At 37.7% G+C, this 17,013-nt stretch overlaps 2 protein-coding genes across 2 annotated transcripts; both read left to right on the forward strand.

Moving 5' to 3' along the window:
* Positions 1-3,941: 3,941 nt before the first annotated feature.
* LOC106411135 (nucleobase-ascorbate transporter 5) lies at positions 3,942-7,721 on the forward strand. Its single transcript, XM_013851828.3, has 14 exons — positions 3,942-4,195; positions 4,398-4,508; positions 4,924-5,021; positions 5,099-5,275; positions 5,377-5,477; positions 5,563-5,638; positions 5,727-5,786; positions 5,862-6,046; positions 6,140-6,236; positions 6,358-6,444; positions 6,538-6,596; positions 6,686-6,777; positions 6,864-6,941; positions 7,056-7,721. The coding sequence occupies exons 2-14, from the start codon at positions 4,409-4,411 to the stop codon at positions 7,433-7,435; spliced, it is 1,590 nt and encodes a 529-aa protein (XP_013707282.2). The 5' UTR covers positions 3,942-4,195; positions 4,398-4,408; the 3' UTR covers positions 7,436-7,721.
* A 5,891-nt stretch (positions 7,722-13,612) lies between these two features.
* On the forward strand, positions 13,613-15,954 carry LOC106408268. Its single transcript, XM_048767950.1, has 4 exons — positions 13,613-13,749; positions 13,963-14,860; positions 15,023-15,142; positions 15,253-15,954. Exons 1-4 carry the CDS (start codon positions 13,613-13,615, stop codon positions 15,952-15,954), a joined length of 1,857 nt encoding a protein of 618 aa, XP_048623907.1.
* The last annotated feature ends 1,059 nt before the right edge of the window (positions 15,955-17,013 follow it).

Genomic DNA, 17,013 nt, shown 5'->3' on the forward strand with positions numbered 1-17,013 from the left:
AGCCCTCAATTTCTCAAATCCATCAATTTAACATGATTTCTCCTTGATTCGATCTTGTTTGCACCTTCTTGGCGCAGCGTAAGCGTAGCTAAGCTAGTGACACTGTTCGTTGATTCAGTGAATGGAAGAAGAAGGGAAGCAGATAACATGTCTGATTGTTTGCGGTTGCGGCGGAAATAGATCTCTGTTTGAGACTTCTTCTCCTACCCTCTCCAAGAAACTCTGTTCCTTTTCTCCCTCTCGTTTCTCCTCCTCTCTTCTTCTCGATCACCTCGCCGCGATTTTCTCCGACATGGATACTCACGTTAGCTTTTGGATCCCGAAAGTTTCAAACTTTGTTTTTGGGTATTTGCAAGATTGTAACTTTTCCGTTTGTATGAGTTTAGATTCTTGAGCGAGCAATCAACGAATGTTGGAGATGATTTTGATTCTGCTATTAGATCTTTGAACCAGCTTCGTTTAAAATTCACCGATCAAAAACCTGAATTATCTCTAGTCCAGGAAGAAGCAAACGTTGTAGGAGGAGGAGGATCATCAGGGAAGGAGGAAGTCTTGAACTTGGATGGCACTGAGTGGGTTGACTTATTTGACAGGGAAATGAAGAATGCTTCAGACATGAAAGTCGCTGGACCGCTTCAAGAGCCTTGGAAGCTTTGGAGAAGTCCATCAAGGCTCGTGTTTGTGCTGACGCAGCGATGCAAAGCAGTGTCCAACATGAGAACTTGATGCTGAGACTGCAGTTAGGAGCTATTGTCCAGGAAAATAGTTTACTCAAACGAGCTGTGGTGACGCTAGGATGTCAAATGGGCGGATTGTCCATGGGCCGTCCGTGTCTAAATTATGGGTTAATATAGACACACCCATATTAGACCAAATTTAAATGGGTTTAAATGGGCAAGTCCAGTTGAGCTCATGGGCAAAACCGCACAAAGCCATCTGGACAGTGGACAATCCAAATAGCTAAAATATCTAGATTTAGGATATTAGGAAAATAATTACAATTTTACTTTGTCTTACCAAAATCATAAAATCGAGTTTTCGCTAAAACCGAAAAAATCGTATTTTTCCGTAAAAATTGCATTTTCTCATCAAATCCATAAAACCGTGTTTTTCCGCAATTTCTAGTTAAAATTACATTTTCTCGGTCAAAACTGCAAAATAACGTTTTCCTGAAACCGAAAGTTATATTTTTCTTCAAAATCACAAAAATCTCCAAATCAATTTTTTCGTCAAAAATTCAAATTGCAAAATAATAAAGTTTAAGTCTATAATATATACGAAATTTAATATACTTCCATCTTTTACAATAAAATTAGGTTATCTATACTAAATAGACGTCTGGGCTCCATAGACAGTCCAACTGGTCATAGTCCTTTTTGGGTATGGTCTTATTTGGACATGGTACTATTTGGGTGTCGACCAAAACTGTCCAGCAAAAAGATACACCCATGTAGACATGCTCAAATGGGCGGGAATGGACCCAACCCGCCTATTTGACATCCCTAGGTGACGGAGCAGAAGCGGTAGAGAGAGACCGAAGATCAGAGTCAGAAGTTGCAGGGTTTGAGGCAGATGGTTACTCAATACCAGGAACAGCTGAAAACTCTGGAGGTGAACAAGTATGCTCTCATGCTTCATCTGAAACAAGCACGGCAGAACAACAGTTCCATCCCTAGCCGGTACCATCTGTTTTTAGGCAAAACTTAGAAAAATACATGTAATGTAATGTTTCAAGTGTATTTTCTACCAAAAAAATACATATGTACATATATTTATAAATATGAATCTAATGTCAGTTGAGAGGAGTACATTTACATGACAATGCTACATCAATTATATGTGAGGATATCTTTATATTCTAGGTTTATGTTTGAGGTATGCAAAATTGACACGAATCCTACATCAGCAATGTTATTAATGGTATCGAGCTTCGTTCAACAATGTTTCAGGAATCTTTCTGAGTGTGCCGCTCAAAGATTGTGTTATGATAGATCAAATTGAACTCCACAATATTACTTACTTTCAGTTCACCATGAATAATATGTTAAACAAACGTTTACTCATAATTACCAACAATGAAATTTGCATAAGAGGACACCACACATAATAAATCAGCAAAGGGAGTGAGAAATTAAGTTTTATAAGAAGATAATTAATCATCCAAGTTAGTCTGTTACTACATATAACTTGTACAGGTTTGCCATAACGTACATAAAAACATGCTATGATATAGAGTTAGTTATGTTATTAATTTATAAGTCTGCTACGAAGTATACTTAATCGAAAAATTTGCTTATTCAAAAAGTTTGCTTTTTATAAACGAAGAGAATATGTCTGCTACTTCAATAACAAAATAATCTGCCAAACTATACAAAAGTCTACGAGAAAAATTCGTTGACTGTGAGAAAGTATTCCACATTTTAAAAAACTGCTATCACACAACAAAAATCTGTTATACAAAAGCTGCCAGCTGAAAAAAAACATGCCAACGTAAATAAATCTATTGCAACGTATGGTAGACTTATCACTGAAAGTATTTAACGATAATAAGTTTGTTATAATAAGTTTGTGGTATGTAATAAATTTTCTAGAGATTAGAAAAACTGTTATCCCGTGTCGCAGATTTTTATCGGCAAACTTATTTGTTTATGGTAAATTTTTGATGATATGGCAAAAAAAAGTAATGGCATTTTTGTAAATATGTTTTTTGTTAACAAAGAATGGAAGGATAGTATGGATATGAAAAACAGTCTAGTAATTAAAAAAATTTATAAGCTAATTTAGTAACAAAAATATGATTTAGTGTTATTTAAGTAATCTTCCCTTAAATCAACTATTTCTCACTATCGGTTCTGCACTTGCTTGTCCTGCGGTGTGAGTAACAATGCTGAGGACCACTCTCGTTTACACACTCTTCGAGCATTTCTTGCCACACCATGTAATCATGTATACCACCATTTGGAAAGCATACTGAACAAGAAACATCGTTGTTGCATCACGAGTGTCTTCCCCCAGAATCTGCTGGTTCTGTTTCCATCATTGGAGTAACGAGAACCTAACAGGTTGCCCACGAGTCCTCTCCATACTGGGTGAGTGTACGGACATGTGAAGTATAAGTTATTCTTGGATTCTGTTTCACTTTTACACAACCAACATTGAGTAACAGCTTGTGGGTTCCATTTTAGAATCCTATCCCATGTAGCTAGGCGATCATGCATAGCCAGCCATGTCATAAATGCAAAATTTGGAATCCGGCCTGAGAACCATACCCCTTTTGCCGAGAAATACGAGGAAAATGAGGTCGAGTGAAAGTCCATGTCTGTTTTTAATTAAAACCAGGGCAAAAACCACTTGCCTCTATTTTGCACAGTCAAACATCATCATCAAGAGTGAGACCTCTACTCCGTAATTTTTAAATCTCTTCAATCTGAACAAGAGTAGCCACTCTAGTTTAGGATTTTAATTTAAACTATTAAAAAAGGTATAAGTATAATTATAAGTTATAACTAATACATTTACATATATATTTATATTCTAAATATCTTCGGATACTTATTCAGGTTACAGATTGTCGGGTTCGAGGCCGGTTTTTTGGATAAGCAATTTATAACCCATTCAATTATTTATCATGTACCCAATCAGGTTTGGAACACTGATTTTTGGGTCGTTTTCCAATAATGTTAAATCAAATCGTCAACCGTTGTCGTGTTAAATCATCTAAATCTAACTGCCACGTAAAAGTTCGCTGAGCCCATCAGACTTAAATGTAGACGTGCTTAAACAGACATAAATGAGCAAGTTGTTATATGGGTCCGAGTTATATGGGCCCAGATTTAACAGGCCTAAGTACCAATACTAACATTTTTGCTTTATATCTTCTTTTGGTTTTAGTGACGCTGTTGTATATAAGAGCAGTTGGTGCTGCAGCGTTGCCACATGTGTCATTCGTTCATTCATTTGTCAAAAATTCTAATGACATTAATTAATTAAAGAGTGAGACAGGTAGGCGGTTGTTTTCGTGCTTACATCAGTCGGTGCACAAGTAACGGAGATAAAAGGAAACGAAAACCGGAGACTGAGCAAAGCACACCTGTCTCTCTCTCTTCACTCCTTCTTCCTCAAGCTTCTTCTTCTTTGCTCTCTCTCTCTCGTCTTTCTTCACTTCCTCATCAAGAAACCCCTTTGCAGCAATTACGTAAAATCTCTCTCTCTCTCTCTCTCTCTCTCCCTCCTCTCTTCAAACAGTGTCCCTTAGTTAGCTCAAAACGACTTCTTTTTCCTGGATTCTTGTTTTCGGTTTCGCCTTAACCACAAACGTCGTGGCTTTTGCTGCTTCTGCGATTTGGTTTCCAGGTTATGTGAAAGTTTTGTTTTGTATTTTTTTAATTTTGTTGCAGAGCTTAAGAATATGTCAGCTCCGGCACCAAAAGCGTCTGAGCCACAACCACATCCTCCAAAAGAACAGCTTCCAGATATCTCTTATTGCATCACTAGCCCTCCTCCATGGCGTGAGTTTTGTTTATCTTTGCATCTCCTATATTGTTTCTTCTTCAGAACTTCTCCGTATATCCGTAGGAGACTTTGTGATTGATTAGATTCTTCTGTTTTCTTTTCTGAAAGTGGCTCTGCTTTTTTTTTTTTTTAACTTTTTGTTGCAAAATGAGGGATTAGATTCTTTATTTTTTTCTTCTTTAAGAATTGTTCTTATTACCTTTAGAATCTTCTAGCTGTTTTAAGGATCATCTTTTGTTAACATAGGAGAATAAAAAACTTAATGACCCCTTTTTAACGGATCTAATTTTAATGATATGTTTCTGATTTGTTAAATGTTTTTTTTTTAGTAGTTCTTGTCTGAAAATGAGGTTCTAAGCTTTTATTGTTTGGTATTAGTGAGATTGAGAGTTTGTTCTTTTATCTTTTTAGCTGAGGCTATTCTGCTTGGGTTTCAACACTATCTTGTAATGCTTGGAACTACCGTTCTGATTCCATCGGCTCTTGTTCCACAAATGGGAGGTAGAAATGTAAGTCTCTTTTTTTCTTGAAAACAACAGTTGCGGAGATTATCCTCTTCTTATTGCTCTGTGTATGATTCTTGCAGGAAGAGAAGGCGAAGCTGATTCAGACAATACTCTTTGTAGCTGGAATAAACACGCTGCTCCAAACAGTGTTTGGAACTAGATTGCCTGCTGTTATTGGAGCATCTTATACATTTGTGCCAGTTACAATCTCAATCATGCTTTCCGGGAGATTCAACGACGTTGCTGATCCAGTTGATGTTCGTAGCTTCACACTTGTTCTCTATTCTATTGTGTGTGTTTTTTTTCTATCAGCTCGATTATTAGTTTGTTCTAATATACCTTTTTAATGAATTATCAGCGCTTTACGAGGATCATTCGAGCAACACAAGGTGCTCTAATTGTTGCGTCAACTTTTCAGATTATACTTGGCTTCAGTGGCCTTTGGCGTAATGTTGTAAGGTCAGTTTTTAAGCTTACGTTGGACTCAAAATCTTGTTTCACTGTGTCTGTCAAGGATATGTTATCGAGTTTCTGTTAAGTCCAGGTTCCTAAGTCCTCTTTCCGCTGCTCCTCTGGTTGGACTAGTTGGTTTTGGCCTGTACGAGTTAGGCTTTCCCGGTGTAAGTCATCTTTTTCTGTAAAATGGAACCACAATATATTAATATTAAAAAATTATCTGAAAATATTTATTTTGTTATTTCCGGCCAGGTTGCTAAGTGTATCGAGATTGGACTGCCGGGGCTTATCATTCTTATACTTATATCACATGTAATCGTAGTTACCGAATCATAACTTGTAGCAATTTCATCTGTTTTTACATTGTCTCGGTCATACTTTTTGCAGTACATGCCACATGTTATGAAGGGAGGAAAACATGTGTTCGCTCGCTATGCAGTCATATTTACTGTGGCGATAGTTTGGCTTTATGCTTTCTTTCTTACAATTGGTGGTGCCTATAATGGTGACAAAACAGATACTCAAAGAAGCTGCCGAACTGATCGTGCTGGGCTTATTGGTGCTGCTCCATGGTAATAATACCGAACATGGCTTGGGTACTGTAGTTCTTTAATGACTGATGCTCAAGTATGGCTTACCAATTTATTTTTTACCTCACCGTGTAGGATAAGAGTTCCATGGCCGTTCCAATGGGGATCACCATTATTTGATGCCGGTGAAGCCTTTGCCATGATGATGGCTTCTTTTGTTGCTCTTGTTGAGGTTTGTTTCACTCCATCACAACACAATTCTCACATATTTAACATTGAATTTTTCTTGCTCTTTGTTTTAATCTTGCCTTGTTGTCCTTGGTTTAATTTGTTTATCAACGGGAAAAAAACAGTCAACAGGCGCTTTTATTGCCGTCTCAAGATATGCTAGTGCCACAATGCCGCCACCTTCTGTTATCAGCCGCGGTGTTGGTTGGCAGGTAAAATTCTCACTTCATAAGCTTTCTCAGGGCAAGCAAAGCAAGTGGTCTCTAACGTTTTTGTGTCTCAACTATGTTAAACTATTGGTTTAGGGAGTAGCAATTTTGATCTCAGGGTTGTTTGGAACTGGCATAGGCTCTTCAGTTTCTGTGTAAGACCTCAGTACCTTTCTCCAATTACCTAAGACATTCATGAGTTGACTTTAAATGGTGTCTGTGTTTGTTTTCAAATGTGTGGCAGCGAGAATGCTGGTCTTCTAGCACTTACAAAAGTCGGTAGCAGAAGAGTTGTCCAAATATCTGCAGGATTTATGATATTCTTCTCAATTCTTGGTAAGCTTGTCTTTTTTTTAATAAAATCTATCAATAATTGAACTAGTAACTAATTTGCTTTTCATATATATATTCATCTAATCCAGGGAAGTTTGGGGCAGTGTTTGCATCAATACCTGCTCCTATAGTTGCGGCCTTGTTCTGTCTTTTCTTCGCGTATGTAGGTAAGTATTGTTTATAAGCAGCAGAATTAAACGATATAATAGGGTGAGCAAATCCGTGTTACCTTACGGTTGTTGCTATATCTCATGCTTAAACACAAAAACACGGTTGGTCAGGTGCTGGAGGACTAAGTTTGCTGCAGTACTGCAACCTTAATAGCTTCAGGACGTTGTTCATTTTGGGCTTCTCAATCTTCCTAGGCTTATCTATTCCACAGTATTTCAACGAGCACACAGCCATTAAAGGCTATGGTCCAATTCATACAGGAGCAAGATGGTTCAATGACATGGTCAATGTACCCTTCTCATCCAAGGCCTTTGTGGGAGGATGTGTGGCTTACTTTTTGGACACGACACTGCACAAGAAAGATGGTTCGATCAGGAAAGACCGAGGTAAACATTGGTGGGACAGATTCTGGACTTTCAAGGGTGACCCAAGAACCGAAGAGTTCTATGCTCTTCCTTTTAATCTCCACAAATACTTCCCTCCTGCCTGAAAAATCCTTACAAACCTTTCTGTTGGATTTATGTGCAAATTCGGTGAGCAGACCAGCAAACAACTATATACAATAACCCACAGTGTTGGCAAACATTACTGTGATGCTGGTTTCTATGTTTAGATGTTTTGTATTAGGATGATGCTGGTTTTGTCAAATCTAGAACTTTGAGTTTGGATGCATACTGTTGCTATTAACAATCCGCATATCTTTCCCAAAATTGTCTTTCAGAGGTAATTAATTTTTTGATATCACTTGCCAAAAATAATGTTATTGTGTTGTTTTACTGTTTGAGCGTATATAATTATAAAATATAATTAGGTGACTGGCTTGCACCCAGTGTTTTTAAAATCGGACCGGAAACTGAACCGGAAATATTTTGAGTCACGGTTCAATATGGTTCGACCGGGTCAAATCTGGTTCAATAATATGGTTTAATATTTTTTTAGTATGTAAATATAAAAGTAATATTAGTAAACATGATACATAGTTAAAATATAAATCAATTTTGAACATAAAATAGTAGAAATATAAATTAGTTTCTTGTTTATATGGATGGTTTATAGATTTTCGATAGTTTAAGTGGTTTTTATTGGTTTAATAACTTTGAAATATAATCCGGCTATGTGGCCGGTTCATGGTCTAACCAATTACTAGACCAACCCGGTTATATAACCGGTTCAAGGTCGAACCCGGTCCAACCATCGGGTCGGTCCGGTTTTAAAAACACTGCTTGCACCCTATGAAATATGGAAAGAGTAATAGTGCTTAGTTTTATATTTTTTCGTTGCTCAAGCTTTTGCTTATAGATCATTTTTCCCGCACACCGAAATCCACTATATCGATTTGCCCTTTTGGGGTCGTTTAGTATATATTTATAATTTAAAAAATAAAAAGATAATAGTGTTTATTTTTACATATTTTATATTATCACTAAGTGAAATTATGTTGTATTGTAGGTTGTAATTGTATATTTTAGGTGAAATATTATATTTATGTATTTTTGTTAAAAACAGTGACATATTTAAAGAATATATTATAAAAAGTTGAAGTAATAAAAATTAAGAAGTATTCTCGATTAAAAAAACAAAATCCAATAGAAACCTTCAAAAAAAATTAAAATGTAAGCAATTGTAAGGAATAAAATAATTTGATAGATTTATAAAATTTTTCTAAATTTGATTGAACCTAAAACCAAAGGACTATAATGTCAACCTTATATACCATAATATATTCATTGGATAAAATTTAATTCATTAACATGCAAAAACGTTTTATGAAAATAACTTGATATGACATTAATGTGTTCTTTATCTCATGTATTGCAGAAGAACAAAGGACGAATATCATCATCGACATTTTTTGTAGGCATTACTTTTTTGTTGCGGTATTTACAACTTAGGTATTGCCATCCATGTTCAGCATCTATACTTTCATAAATGAAAATATGTTAAAACTCTACATAGGACTGATAACAAAGGAAATTAAATCATGTTGCAAGGATAAGAAAATGGAAGGTTTAGTTTATATAGCTCAGTATTCCCAATGATCTCTGTTATGGTTAGCCTCTCATTAAGAACATAAAATCTGGCACGAACAGATGTAACAGTACCAACAGACCATTGGGTAATCTGTAAGAGCAAGAGAATCATTTTAGTATAAAAAAGAGCTAGGGAGACTGTAAAATGAATTAATACATAGAATCAAAACGAGTACTAGAGGAGTGCCTTGCTTTGAACTGGTCAATCTATTCCAGTGTTGGTTTTCGGAAAAAATGGGTTGAATTCCATCAGCTAGATGTCGAGTAATCACCTACAGTGTTTTGATTTTATTAACATGTTCTAAAATTAGTACATGATATATGGTATATAAATTGATCACCAACCAAATCCTCCTATCAACGAAACCATTTCGATGGTGTTTCCCAATTTTTTGTTATAAATTCTCCACAAGCGAATAATCATAATTTCAATACGCCATGTATCTTTACATGGTTTTAAGTCTTTGACATAAGAAATTCGTTTTTGGTGGTTGATTCATTGCCATTGGTTTTTTAAAAGAACTTCTATGTTCACAAACCAATAGGATTTCATTATTTCAAATTCGATATCTTTTAAAAAAACAAACAAAATATTGTCAAATTATATTATGTTTTTAACATAAAAAAGTAAAAAAAATAGTAGTTATAGAAAAAAAATTAAAAAAAAAATATTTTTAACGTCGTCAGCAAAACACTAAACCCTAAATCCTAATCTCTAAACCCTAAATCCTAAACCCTAAACCCCTAGGTAAACCCTAAACCCTTGGGTAAACCCTAAACCCTTGGATAAATCCTAAACTCTAAATAAAAAACACTAAACACTAAAACCCTAAACCCTAAATCTTAAATCTTAAACCCTAAACCCTTGAGTGTTTTAGTGTTTAGTGATTTTGATTTAGAGTTTAGGATTTATCCAAGGGTTTAGGGTTTACCCAAGGGTTTAGGGTTTATGATTTAGGGTTTAGAGATTAGGATTTAGGGTTTAGTGTTTTGCTGACGACGTTAAAATTTTTTTTTTTGTAATTACTACTATTTTTTTTTACCTTTTAATTTTAAAAACATAATATAATTTGACAATATTTTGTTTTTTTTTTAAAAGATATTAAATATGAAATAACACGATCCTATTGGTTGGTGAACCTAGAGGTTGCACCCAAGAATAAGTTTTTATAAAATGTTAGCAAAATAGAAATATGTTTGTATTGTAAGAACTTGGAGGTCTCCTTTATATAAACTCTACCTTACACGTTTGAGAGTTATTAGCATAATATTTATTTGCCTTATACTAAAACTTCGGAAGATATGTACATTGACATCACCAAACAATTTAGAGGGAAAGCAGTAAAGCTTAATTGCTATAATTGGTCTTGCACTAATTGCATATATGAACTATGGCAAGCAATATATCACAAAAAGTTACTATAACATTTAATGAATTAACTAATCAAGAACATTTAGAAAAATTACTTTTATTACAGTATCATTTGTATATTCGAGTATACTAATTTTTATAGTAATATTAATGTTCATTAATGACTAAGACTAATAATGAATACTATCTAAATTAAAGCTAATCACGAAACAATTTATGAAAGAAACTAAAGCTAAATTTCTATACTTAGGTTTGCAATAATTGAGTATATGAACTAACGCAACAATAAGGAAATTAAAAATTTAATGAATTAAGTAACATACAAATGTATTGGTTTCAAAACTATTTTACAAGTGTATTAGTTTAGTTACAAATTAATGACTAAGTAATAATGTATTAATTTAATTCCGATGGTATTACCGTTTGGTTCATCATCTCTTTCACTGTCATCCCCGGAGAGGGTCTGTAACGACTCTGATTTTTGGTGAGGCCTTTTTGGCTATTATTAAAAAAATTAAAGCCCAATACTCTTTTCTTATTTTGTTATTAGAAGTTTAGAAAACTTTCATCTCTTTCCTTCTTCTATACAAGAAACTCCACCCTTTCTCTTTATTCATCAAATCAAAGTATTTCTTTGCGCGTGACGAGTTGTTGAATTATCCAACGACCAGTCACTAGTGAATTTTTCCGGTGGGCTTTCCGTGTGTGCTTCCGGCGGGATTTCTTGACGAGCTTCCGGTGGGATTTCTGGACAAACTTTCAGCAGGTTTTTCTAGTAAGTTTGCCGCCTCCATATTTCTAGTTATAGGAATTTATTTTAGGAAAGTTGCTATTTTAGGAAAGTTTCTATTTCAGGAGAGGTTTCATTTTAGGAAAGTTTCCATTTTAGGAAACTTATTTCCGGAGAAGCTGAGCTCAAGTCGTTGATTCTCGTGTTGCAGTTGACTTCAGTTGACCGCATCTTCCGTTGTTCATTTCAGCCTGTGGCTAAGGTGAGGGCTACTCCGTTAAATCCCGAGCTAGTTTAGTACTACTATTATGGAAAGTCTAGTTTCGAAACATGATCACTCTCTGTGAATCGAGTCTGTTTGAGAGTCTTGCTTGTTTGTTTATTATTATTTGCTTGTTAAATTGGAAATAGGATAATAGAGGATTCAACGGTTGTGTGGAGATTGCGGGACACAGAGACGTTTGTGTTAGCGGCGCATTGTGTGGAGATTGCGGGACACAGAGACTTTTGTGTTAGCGGCGCATTGTATGGAGATAGCGGGGCATATGGACGTCTATGCTAGCGGTGCATTGTATGAGGATTGCGGGGTACAAATACGTTTGTACTAGCGGTGCATAGGTGATTGCGGGGTACAAGGATGGCCTCTTGTACTAGCGGCGCATAGAGTTGTATATTTATATCCGTATGAGGAGAATGCGGGGTGTGTGATCTAGTTATGCACTATCAGCGCATTTGATATTTTATGTGGTGTATTAAACACCGTGTTTGTTTCATGCTAGAGCTATGCTTACATAGTCGTAGTGCTATGTACTGAGTCAGTGGTTTGCGGTTTAGCATCCCATACCTTACTGGGTGACTCCCCTGTTACTCATCCTTCTTTCTTCCCATTGCAGGTGAGCTTGCCGAGTAGTTGGATATCTGGACGGATTGGTGTCTTGGGATCATTGTATTTTATTTCGGTTTTAATTAACTTTTCGATTTAATGTATTTGGTTTTAAATTATAAACTCTTTTTATTTGAAAATTATTTGATTAAAAGGTTTGATATTTTATTTGGTTTTATAAATCGGTTTAATTTGGTATTTTTCGGTTAGTAGCACGCCGTTCTCGAGAGAGGAGGAGACGGGTGTTACAGGGTCTTGCGCTAGTGGATCTATACAGTGAAATCAAATGAATAAAATGAGCTCTTCTCCTCAAGATGTACATTATTCGCGGCGACGTACTGGTTAGAGCATCATCCGGAATCTCCACTGTATGCAGCCCGTCCTTCGTTGAAATCTGCACATCGTACTTCTTCAAACTTTTATTATCTTGTGCAACCGATACCCAACTCTGACTGTTCTTCATATCTGTTACCAAATCTCATTTTGCCATCTTCGAATCTACCTCCCGAGCCTCCCTTAACTCCGCAGTCTTCTCTGGAGAGTCAGGAGAATCCGGCGGCGCAGTCGAATCCATTTCCGTAACCCTAGTCGCCAGTCCCTTCAAAATCGCCTGAGAGCCCAAAACGGTGCGTTTTAGTTTTTGTTCCGCCGCTATGGGAGGACTTCGTGGTGGGAAAGTTTCTCGATCTGGCTCCTCACATTGCGAAAGTCCAAATGGTTGTGAATAAAATTTGGAAGTATGGGGATTCGACTACAAAGGTTGAGGCATACGATGTGAATGCCACAACGATGAGATTCAGAGTCTCTAATTTGAAATCGAGAGAAAAGATCCTAAGGAGAGGGATGTGGAACATTTTCGGAGTTCCAATGGTGGTAACTAAATGGACACCAAGAACGGAGGAAGAGAAACAGGAGGAGCAGGCGATTCCGATGTGGGTTCATCTGAAAGGAGTTCCGTTGCATATGTTTTCGTGGGAAGGTCTGAGCTTCATTACAAGTGCAGTGGGGTTTCCTGTGAAGCTTCATCCAGAGACATTAGCTTGTACAACCTTCGAAGTGGCTAAAGTCTTTGTCAATGTGGATGTCTCTAAAGTGCTACCTAAGGAGATCAAATTCTCACAGAATGGTAAGGAGTTCATGGTGGATTTCCACTTCCCGTGGTTACCATCTCGTTGTAGTTGCTGTGACAAGTGGGGTCATGGTGAAAGTGTCTGCGTAATGAAAGGGAAGGCCAAAGAGAGATCCTCTCCTAGAGCAAAGCAGGACAAGGAGGTATTAAGTGTAGTTAACAAAGATATAATGGAGGTCGATGGTTTTGTTGAGATAAATGAGGAGATTGTGTTGGATAATTTGGATAAAGAAGCTGAAACTATAAGGGAAGAGGATACAGTGGAGACTACTAAAAAGATGGATTCAGAAAATGAAACTACTGATCATGAAGGGAGAGAGGTTTTGAACGAAGGAAGTAACTGGCTAACGGTCTCTCCAGCTAAAGTTGGGCGGTCTCCAGTGCGTTCTGCTCAAAGTCAGACAGAGGACACCCTTATATCAGCATCGAAATTTTCTGTGTTGTCGAAGATGAAGAGGAAGGCGAGATATTAGGAGAAACACAACATAGTGTGGAAGTGATAGAAAAGGAAGCTAGTGATCAGATGGCTACGACAGAAGGAGTAGAAAAGTCGGTCACAAAGGATAAATGCAATGTGACTAATTACAAAGGGCCAAAGAAAGATTCAAAAGAGAAGAAAGCTAAGCTGCAGGATGCAAATCAGGCAGCTATGAGCACAAGGTCTTCTCGCAGAAATCTTTAAATGTCAAGTTTCTTTTGGAATGTGCGTGGATTTAACAAACGTTTGAAACATTCCGTGGTAAAAGAGTGGTTACGAAGTCAAGAGTTGCAGTTTGGGTGTATATTGGAGACGAGGGTGAAAGAAAAGAAGGCATAGAAAATATTGGAGTCAGTTTTTAGTGGTTGGTCGTCTATGACGAATTATGAATACAGTCAAGGAGGTCGAATATGGTTGGTATGGAAGGATTCAGTGCGTATGACGCCGGTCTATAAAACGGACCAGCTAATTACGTGTTCAGTTGCATTTCAAGATGAAGAAGAGTTCTTCTGCACTTTTGTATATGCGAGTAATCAGAGAGAAGAGAGAAAGGTGCTGTGGGAAGACTTATGCCGTCATCACAACTCTCCTCTCTTTCAACAAAAGGCATGGTTGATAATGGGAGACTTTAACGAAATACTAGAAGGTGAAGAGCACTCGGAGTTCTCAAGTTTAGCGAGAGCACCTAATGGCATGAGGGACTTTCAAAAGACGGTTCTCCATTGTCACCTCACGGATATGGGTTATAAAGGTCCACTTTTTACTTGGTGCAACAAAAGAGAGGAAGGGCTGATCTGCAAAAAGTTGGATAGGGTATTGATGAATGATGAAGCGCTAATAAAATTCACCAATACTTATTCAGTATTTGAGCCGGGGGATTGTTCTGACCACATGAGATGCAAGATCCAACTGCTTCAACCAGAGGAGAAAATAAGGAGGCCGTTTAAGTATATTAATGCTATAGGAAAGCTACCAAACTTTCTACCTATGGTGAAAGAGTATTGGGACTCTACTGCGATACTATTTCACTCCACCTCAACCATGTTTCGCTTCTCCAAAAAGCTTAAAAACCTGAAGCCGTTGATTCGAGAATTGGGAAGAGACAAGCTTGGGAACCTTACTAAAAGAGCTCATGAAGCACATGCTCTTCTTTGTGAAAAGCAGAAGTTAACTCTCATCAGCCCGACTACGGTAGCAATCCAGGAGGAAGCCGAGGCTTATGATAAGTGGTTACACGTCACAGGGCTGGGAAAAGAATTTCTACAGCAGAGAGCTAAGCTTCACTGGCTGGAAGTGGGTGATCATAACAATAAAACCATTCAAAGCTCTATCAGAACAAGGCAAGCGCAAAACTCTATTCGAGAAATCAGATGTTTAGATGGAAGAGTTGCTAAGAAGCATGAAGACATCAAAGCATAAGCTGAGGGTTTTTTTTTTTCTGATCTTCTAAATAAGATTCCAGCAAGTTATCAAGGAGCTCTGGTGGAAGAGCTAAAGGATCTGCTGGACTTTGAGTGTTCTTCTGTGGACTGTCAGGCATTGGAAGCTGAAGTTACAGAAGAGGAGATAATGAAGGTACTGTTTTCAATGCCATCAAATAAGTCGCCGGGACTGATGGATACCCCTGTGAATTCTTTAAAACAGCTTGGCCAGTGTTAGCGCATGACTTTACTATAGCGGTTCAGTCGGTTTTCAAGTTCGGTTTCCTTCCTAAAGGTATAAACTCGACCATCCTCGATCTTATCCCGAAGAAGGCTGATTCCATGGAGATGAGAGAATACCGCCCTATCTCTTGCTGCAACGTTCTGTATAAGGTGGTCTCAAAAATCCTCGCGAACCGTCTGAAGCAAATCTTGCCAAGGATAATATCTGAGAACCAGTCAGCATTTGTAAAAGGTCGTATGCTAATGGAAAATGTTATTTTGGCGTCTGAATTGGTTAAAGACTACCACAAAGAATCGATCTCCCCAAGATGTGTGATGACGATAGATATTTCAAAGGCTTTCGACTCGGTTCAGTGGTCCTTTTTAGTGAACAGTTTGAAGGCTTTGGGATTTCCAGAGAAGTTCATCCATTGGATAAAACTGTGCATCACAACCCCTTCGTTCTCGGTCCAAGTTAATGGTGATCTAGCGGGTTACTTTCAAAGCGCAAGAGGTTTGAGACAGGGCTGCTCTCTCTCTCCCTATCTATTTGTTATGTGTATGAATGTGCTGACCCTGAAGATAGATCAAGCCGCGCAGGAGAAGAAGTTCCGGCTTCACCCAAGGTGTCAAGCTCTGTCTCTGACTTATCTCTTCTTTGCAGATGACTTAATGGTTTTTGTTGAGGGCTCAAAAGAATCAATTGAAGGGGCGCTCACGGTCTTTGATGAGTTTGAAGTATAGTCATAGCTTAGTATTAGTTTGGAGAAATCTACTGTCTATATGGCTGGAGTTTCGGAGATTGGGAAGAGTAGAATCTAAACAAATTTTCCACTTGCTGTGGGTGACTTACCCGTTCGCTACCTCGGCCTGTCGCTGATGACACAAGCAATGCGGAAACAAGATTACATGCCGCTTATAGAGAAGATCCGAGGTCGTATTACTAGCTGGAAAAGCCAGTTTCTCTCCTATGCTGGGAGGCTGCAGCTGATCAAATCCATACTGATGAGCATGGCAAATTTCTGGTCTACAGTGTTCAGACTCCCGAGCAAGTGTCTTAAAGAAATAGAGCAGATGTGTTCGGCATTTCTCTGGTCAGGCCCGGAGTTAAATACTACGAGAGCTAAGGTGGCTTGGAAAGATATTTTCAAACCTCATAGTGAAGAGGGTTTTGGAGTTCGAGCGCTAAAAGAAATGAATCAGGTCTACGGGCTCAAACTTATTTGGAGGATGTTAACTGGAAAATCACTCTAGGGAAGTGGATTAAAGCATACATGCTTAAAAGGAGAAGCTTCTGGGAGATTAATGTTAAGACTCAAGTAGGATCTTGGATGTGGAAGAAGATGTTGAAACTTAAAGATGTCGCGAAAACATTTCATATGAAAGTGGTGGGAAATGGGCGCCATAGCTCTTTCTGGTTTGATAGGTGGTCTGATTTGGGTTCACTGTCGGAGCTTCTAGGTGACAGAGGTCCAATTGACTTGGGTATAAGAAAGGAGGCAACGGTGGAGGAAGATATTCTTAAACCGAGAAGAAGAAGACATCGTTTGGATCGGTTGAATGATATTGAAAGGGCTCTGAATTCTATTGCAGCAGAGCAGAGTAGTACAGGGGATGATCTCGATATGTGGAGGGGAAACAAAGGTTTCAAACCATTATTCTCTACACAGGAAACATGGCTGATGCTGAGAGAGACTAAGGCGCAATGTGGGTGGGCAAAGGTGGTTTGGTTCTCGCAAGCAACTCCTAAGTTTTCCTTTATGGCTTGGCTTGCGATGCTGGACAGAATGTCAACTATGGATC

Source organism: Brassica napus, chromosome C9 (assembly GCF_020379485.1).
Source record: "Brassica napus cultivar Da-Ae chromosome C9, Da-Ae, whole genome shotgun sequence".
NCBI classification, from domain to species: domain Eukaryota; kingdom Viridiplantae; phylum Streptophyta; class Magnoliopsida; order Brassicales; family Brassicaceae; genus Brassica; species Brassica napus.